The 7723-nt window shown below is 37.1% G+C and overlaps 1 protein-coding gene across 1 annotated transcript; it reads left to right on the top strand.

Moving 5' to 3' along the window:
- Positions 1 to 388: 388 nt before the first annotated feature.
- Positions 389 to 7723, top strand: LOC121317239 (fructose-1,6-bisphosphatase 1-like). Its single transcript, XM_041252952.1, has 7 exons — positions 389 to 682; positions 4204 to 4366; positions 4732 to 4824; positions 5452 to 5592; positions 5860 to 5997; positions 6404 to 6523; positions 7448 to 7723. The coding sequence occupies exons 1-7, from the start codon at positions 513 to 515 to the stop codon at positions 7637 to 7639; spliced, it is 1017 nt and encodes a 338-aa protein (XP_041108886.1). The 5' UTR covers positions 389 to 512; the 3' UTR covers positions 7640 to 7723.

Here is a 7723-nt window from a genome sequence, read left to right as displayed (position 1 = left end):
GTTAAAATTTTCTTTCACCAGCTGTTTATATGAAAATAGACCCAAATGCATTTTACGTGCAATACAGATAAGTGTGATTCACAAAAGGATTATGACAATAAAAACTAAAAACAGTCCACAAATACACTTTATAGTCGTCATTCAATAAAACTAACCTTAAATATACTCTAATGTCTATATAGTGATAGTCTAATGCATTTTAAAATCATTTTGTCCTGCGCTTTATTCAGCATTTGCCCAATCGCAAATCAGACCAAATTCCCAACGAGTTATTTTCCTGGTTACTTGAACTTTGCCCCACTTTTGTTTTTGCAAAATGAGTTTCAGCGGCCACGCCCCCATTTTTTCTACGATTTTACATTGGATTGGTGAAATCTGTTCGCACACCCCTAGTTCCTGTTTTGAACTGGCGCAGATTGTTTTGAACAGCTAGGTTAGATTTCTTTTGCCACATACCATTTTCACCTGAGTCAGAGAAACGCAAGCCAGCTGCAGTCGCTACCACCACCATCATGTCAGACAAAGGTGCATTTGATACCAATGTTGTCACCCTTACGCGATTTGTACTGGAGGAAGGGAGGAAAGCCAAAGGGACGGGAGAACTGACAACGCTTCTCAATTCACTTTGCACAGCCGTCAAAGCCATCTCGACGGCCGTCAGGAAAGCTGGCATTGCCAACCTGTAGGTATTTATTTATTATGTAGGCACAGACTTTGTTAATGTTGTATCCAAAACGGGTTTAAGTTAACAACAAAAAAGAGGCCGCAGTTTGTTAAATCGCAGATTTATTGCACGGAAAGTGAGACAACAATAATTTTATTTAGAAGTTAGCCCTCCTTACAATGTTGGTAAAATGTTCTTAATGCGCGCGTGCCCAATTTACCCGTTTGCTTAAACTAATGGCATGTTTGCATGTTCTAAAACAATGAAAAATACACATTTAAAAATATTTATAAACTAGTAACAAAATACGTTTATTTTTCATTTTAGAAAAAAAAGTAAATGTACACATTTTCCACTGGGTCACGTTAAAATACACACTAGACCTACATTATACTGCAGGTACAGTGTGGTTGCATTAGTTTGTGAAAAAGTAGTGGCTTTTTATCAGCTTTTTCAGTTTATTGGAATAAAGGTCTGAGGTCTTGATCATCTTAAGTACTGTTCTACACCTGAAGGACGGCCACCATTAAGGAAACACAAATGTTGACCTAATTAGCATAATCTAATAAGGGCAAAGTCCTTAACCAATAAATCCTTTAAATTTTCAACAGCAAATATTACAATGAGCGTACCAAACACATGTACAGGTGCAAATAGAAAGTATTGTATTGTGAAATATACAGAAGGTGTCTACTGTGTGGTTTTGGGCTAAAGGAAAGCGAGGTTTGTTAAACATTCATTCATCTTAACTAACATTTTGTTTTAAAATGTAAGGAATGAGTAACCGGGCTTGTACTTTACCCAGCTGTTGACCAGCTCAGTTGGCAGTTGGAACAAATATTTACTGGCCTCATACAGGGCACCAAGCATGCTCAATATGTACTGTAATGCCCAGACAAGGTTTACAACATGTAGAGCAATGTGGACAATAGTCAGTTCACTTAACACTTTGCAGTGAAGTAAGGGATTTTTAATGGTAGTTTTTTTTTTTATTCTTGAACAAGCTAACTAGCTTCTCCACAGGCACCAAGCCTCCTGTACCAAACAGCACTGAGATGCACCATTGCTGGTCATTGCTGGATTTGTGGTAAATCAGAGTGGCAGTTTAAACATACTAATTATCAGGAGACACTACAAACTTATTTCTACATATCTTTTGTAAAAGTACATATATTTTTGTTTTTAGTAAACCCTCTCAATAAACATTTGGCAATTGTCTGAGCTTTAAACCTTAGTGGTTTGTGTTTAAGATACTGAGTTAATTAGTGATTATTGGATCAGTAATGGATAACTGTCTGCAGGGCTATAAACCACTTTGACATCATTGTGAACAGAAAGTCTGTTCATGATCCTTAGTGCAGAGGAGGTGTTGTCAGTAGTCAACCAATCACATCACTTGTCTTGCAGCACAGGCAATGCTGGCTCATGCATTCAGACAGTACAGCATGCTACTTTGTGTGGGAGTGCAGACACCTACTTCACAACACTGTCAAGAAGCAGAAATACAAATGCAAGTCATAGTGAGCTGATTTTATTTAGATTTGGCACCGTAGAAGCGTAGTAGCCTATGCTAAAATCAGAAAAGTTTGTCTCCAAGTTAAATGAGTTGTGGATTTCTTGTTTAGAAAGTGCACAGCATGGGTTCATGTAAGTGTTCCACTAGATAGTTGACTCGTGTATCAAGCCTGCCCTAGAACACTTCAGATTTACATCGAGGCCCATATCTATCTATCTATCTATCTATCTATCTATCTATCTATCTATCTGTCTATCACAAGATGCTACTTAGAACAATAATTCCGAACACAACTAACATGTAGTATGGGAGACCATTAGGAACCCTTTAAAATTATTTTTTTTTTTTTTTTTAAATAATAATTAAAAAAAAACGCTTACAATTATATAGTGTTATATTTTATTGCTTTGTACTGTAAGCAGGCCATGCTTGTGAGAGATTTGCAAAAGTAATAAGAAGCCAAGTCAATGATCTTTTGGGTAATGTAATGCAAAACCAGTTCATGCATTTTATATGTATTCTGCTTGGAGTTTGTGGATTATCTTTCTGCTAAATATGCTAAGAATCTCTTATGAAAGGGGAGGCATGATTAGGCAGGTTTTCAATGGTGTACTTTTCAGCTGACATAATATTCATGTTAGTTGACAGTAACATCCAGTGTAGTCATGGACAAACCCCAGATACTTCCTTAGTCAAAAAAACTGCTGGGTCATGCTAACATTTCAGACTGTAACAGGAGCATTTCCTTGTTTACTGTCTGATTGCTTTGACAGACTTGTCTCTAATCTAAACTGGATCAGATCCTGTACAGAGACAACTATGCCAGTGGACAAGTAGACTTTCATTTCACAGATTTCTTAGTAAAATGTCACTGATTGCACATATTGTATTCAAGTATAGTGTTTTGGCAAGGAAATATTATATAATAATTTGTTGTCTTCTATCCATGGGCCATGAAATGTAAGTTATTTGTATAACTATTCTTAATTGGTGCTAGCCTTAATGAATCATTTGGAGGAACATAGTGCAAAAGCTACTTTCAGTGTGCCACTAAATAAAATATGCATGTAAGTTGCACATGACTGGTTGTGCACTGTGTTGCATTAATGCACTTTACTCATTCACTTCTTGGTTCATACTGTACTGGATAAGTGGAATGTTCTATGTCAATCAACACACTCATTATTAACCATTCTCGAGACCTGGCCCATCTTTGATTGATTTACTGTTCGTCCAGCTGATCTTCAGGTGAACTGTGTCTCTGCTGTTGAACGAGCTGCAGTAATAGCTTGTATTAAAGGTTTTACATGCTCATGTTTCAAAACATGTACCTGTACAAAAGCATATCATATTAATGTAAACCTTCACAGCCTATTGAAATATAATTTTGCTTTCCAGCTAAGCAAGCGCATCCAGAGTTTCTGTGTTGATAAACACACTGTAGGCTAATTGTCTTCATGCTGTTTGCATTTCTGCTGTATGACTTAGTTTATTTGTACAATCTGAGGAAAGTCTAGGCGTTTTTACAGTAGTTTAAAAATTAGTCATCCAAGCAAAAGGTAAAATGGTATTTGATTAAACTGACTGTGAAAGAGTTAATCCCCTGGGTGGCAGTGATGTGTTTCCTGTGGAAAATCTTCTGTTTAAAAGACAATTCCACTTTATTGGTGCTACTAATAAACAGTGGACAGTTATTCAAAGGGTTCCCCAGGTTGCAACAATCAAATCTACTGTCACAAAAAAAAGTCAAATAAATAGTTCTCAGTAGGTGCAAAATATCATTGAAAAGTCACAATGGGCATGCACAATAATAGATAAGGAGTCAGATTAAAGACATGCTTATTATTTCATTGCCAAAAGTTGTATTTATTGACTGATAGACAATGAACAGCATAAAGCGCATCAGTGATTCGTGCAAAACGCGCATTTTAGACTCTCGCAACTTTCCTCAGTTCTGTCTCAACAGCACTATGTGTCAACACTTCTAGACCACTTTGTAACCTGTAACGTTCCCACTCTTCAGGTATGGCATTGCAGGCAGCACCAATGTTACCGGAGACCAGGTGAAGAAGCTGGACATTCTTTCCAATGATCTGGTCATTAACATGCTCAAGTCCTCCTTCACCACCTGTGTTCTAGTCTCGGAGGAAGACGAGCAAGCCATCATTGTGGATCCTGACCAGAGGGTTGGTATTTCAGTGGTCTAAGTTCCTAAGCGAAAGAATGAGATTCAGTGACTTTTTTTTCTTTCCAAGATGAACCTGCATGTTATTTGATCATGAGCCACATCAATTTACAATGCAGTCCTTGTGCCTGTGTGATTGGAAGACCGATAGCTTCTATGAGAATCCATAACTCACTGACATATATTGTTTGATCTTATTAGAAGTGTTTATTGTTGTGGATGTGTGTATAATTACGAAAGAAACCACAGGTACAGTTCTGCTCTGAACAGAACAGATTTTTTTAAAAATGTCATAGTGTATGTGTAATACAGTACTATATATTTATTAAACAGCTATTTATTTCATTTTTCATTTTCTATTTTTAGGGTAAATATATTGTATGCTTTGATCCTCTTGATGGCTCTTCAAACATTGACTGTCTTGCTTCAATCGGCACCATTTTTGCTGTGTACAGAAAGGTAAATAAAGTAATGTGTGGTACAACATAATACGTTTTGGACCAATTGAGCTTGTAGCTACAGTTATCATACTGCAGACCCCCCCCTGTATTTGAAAGGAAATGGAGTTTCATACAGATTTAAAAGAAGGATTTAGTAGTGACTGGGCACTCCAAATGGAGGATCCAAGAAGCAGCGGATAAACAGGATATAATGGATCGCCTGTCCACATTGTTGGGTGTTAGTAGTGACAAGATCATTGTGTCACAATGTCCTTTTATCCTTTTATTTGTTAAAAATATGGTCTGTACAACATTAAATATATTTGAGTTTGATTCTGAATAGGATCTTAATAAATGCCACTGTGTCTGAGGCACAGATGATTAAGAAAAAAGCCTACTGTTCTATTTCACTGATTTATTAAATCCAGTTGGGTCTTTGATAAATCTGTTAAGTGTGGGATGGTTCTGTTTGAATTAAATAAGTGACATCTGTATTTGGAGTCAATTTTGTTTAGAACAATTGAGTAGAACCTGTTTTAAATCTACTTGCAAAGTAACATCAGCTCAGAATAAGAGCATCAGCTTGTGTAGTGCAGTGTCAGACTCAATTCTTACCCTGTCTGACTTCAACATTCTTCCTTTGCAGACCACGGATGGTGAACCCAATGAAAAGGATGCTTTACAACCAGGACGGAACATTGTGGCAGCGGGTTATGCCTTGTATGGCAGCGCCACAATGATGGTGTTGTCCGCTGGAAATGGTGTCAACTGCTTCATGCTTGATCCAGTAAGTGACAGCTCCTACAAGATTATTCTGACATTTGAAATTCATGCAAGGGAAGCAGATATGCAGGTTTGCTTGATTGTTTGAAAATGAATGAAAAGAACCAACTTCAAAATCAAACCTTATTTAGTTACATAGATCATTGTTAAAAAACACAAAAAAAATATATATGTGACAAAGAACCCACAAAATAGTAAAACAAACATGTTCAAAATTATGAAGAGACACAAGTAATACAGCTGTTGATTCTTTATAATTGCTGTATTTTAGGCTATTGGAGAATTCATTCTGGTGGACCAAAATGTGAGGATTAAGAAGAAAGGAAAGATTTACAGTCTTAATGAAGGATATGCCAAGTATTTTGACCCTGCGGTTACAGAGTACATACAGAAGAAGAAATTTCCTGAGGTAAATGTATTAATGTGCAGCGAACCTAATTTACACATCATGAACGCACACAAGCCTTTTAAGCATTTGCAACGTTTTCATTCAAGCTTTAATTTCAAGTACATTTTCTTCATATTGAAATGTTGAGATATATTCACAAAGTTAACCATTTTGATTAAATAAAGTTCTGTTCTAGTTTATCGTTAAATAAACCAACAACAGTTTCACGATAATCAAACTTGTTTTTATCATTTAAGTAGAGCTTCTTCCCCTATATTTGTTTTTGAAGTCTTTTCAATGGACAGATAGACCCAAACTAGTTAGAACCCAACTCCACTGTAGCAAATGCTGTGCCATTCAGCTTTACTCTAAAAATGAATATAAATACAGCTTTTTTCTTTACTAAATGATCCTCTGAATTCGGCAGGATGGTAGTGCCCCTTATGGTGGGAGATACGTAGGCTCCATGGTTGCTGATGTGCATCGTACCCTAGTATATGGAGGCATCTTCTTGTACCCAGCCAACACCAAGAGCCCCAAAGGAAAGGTAAGGACAATGAAGTATATTTATTTATTAAAGTGTTTTCAAGTATTACTAGATCTCACCTAAACAAAATAAGAAAACGTGGAAACTCTGACTGCCTAGGAGCTTTATGAAGAATTCAGCCAATTTAAACTGTACTTTACCAGACTGTCTATCTTTAAAGGAAACTGGATTTTTGCCATTACTTGTGGTTTGCAGTAGGAGATGCACAATGCTTTGAACTAATATAATTTCCAGATAAAAATAACACAAACATCTCTAGAACCCCAGACAAACTCATTAGCAGCCTGTATTGCCTGCTGTGACACTCCATTAAGTTAAAAGGGCATTTAAATCGGTACAATCCATACAGTTAAGTGTCCAGCATCTGTTTTATCAGTACCGTTGCTTGGAGATACAAGATAGCACCGCTCCTTGTTCTTGTAATGTTTGACAGTCAGTGTGCTGAGATTACTGCTTCTTGTTCTTGAATTGTTTGACAGTGCACTGAGGTTACTGCTCCTTGTTCTTTTAATGTTTGACGGTCGGTGTACTGAGACTGCCACCTTGAGTATTTTGAACACAAGGCCTTATTTTGAAGAATGTGCAAAGGCTAAGAGGAACAAAACCGTTTTAATTGAATACAATTACAAATGAACAGTTTGATTGCAGGAAAGAGAAATTAAATAATTTTTTAGGTTTTGAGTAGGTTATGCTGTTGTATATGGTTTTTTTACTGTTCTATTAAAACTCCTTGCTCTATTAGGACACTATTTTGAAGCCAAAGCAAAGAAGAAACTACTTGAATGTTCAAAGGTCAAATGTTTTGATCATGTGTTGTTTTCTAAGGTTTCTTGGGAAAGGGGATGACTTCCAGAATTAACACCTGTACTGGTTCCTGTATGGCTCCATCATTACATTAATACTTCTATTTCCTTTGCTTTGAAGCTGAGACTCCTGTATGAATGCAACCCCATGGCCTACATCATAGAGCAGGCTGGAGGAATGGCCACAACTGGAAGTCAGGATGTGTTGGACATCAAACCCGATTCCATTCACCAGCGTGTGCCTGTGGTGCTGGGCTCCCCAGACGATGTGCAGGAATACATCGACATTTTCAAGAAACACGCCAGCAAGTGAAGCTGGAAACAATTCGGGTGTGACTGAGAACTACTCGAAGGCAGGCTATGCAGCTGGACCAAAGAGGAAAGCTATACAACACAG

This window comes from Polyodon spathula, chromosome 1, assembly GCF_017654505.1.
Source record: "Polyodon spathula isolate WHYD16114869_AA chromosome 1, ASM1765450v1, whole genome shotgun sequence".
Lineage (NCBI taxonomy): Eukaryota > Metazoa > Chordata > Actinopteri > Acipenseriformes > Polyodontidae > Polyodon > Polyodon spathula.
This window is presented reverse-complemented; position numbering and strand designations above follow the sequence as displayed.

What these genes read in the sequence shown, in the direction of transcription:
- LOC121317239 (XM_041252952.1), top strand. Translation starts at nt 513, where the DNA reads ATGTCAGACAAAGGTGCATTTGATACCAATGTTGTCACCCTTACGCGA. An exon ending in TTGTGGATCCTGACCAGAGG is followed by an intron (nt 4,367 to 4,731) that starts GTTGGTATTTCA and finishes TTCTATTTTTAG; the next exon opens with GGTAAATATATTGTATGCTT. An exon ending in ACTGCTTCATGCTTGATCCA is followed by an intron (nt 5,593 to 5,859) that starts GTAAGTGACAGC and finishes GCTGTATTTTAG; the next exon opens with GCTATTGGAGAATTCATTCT.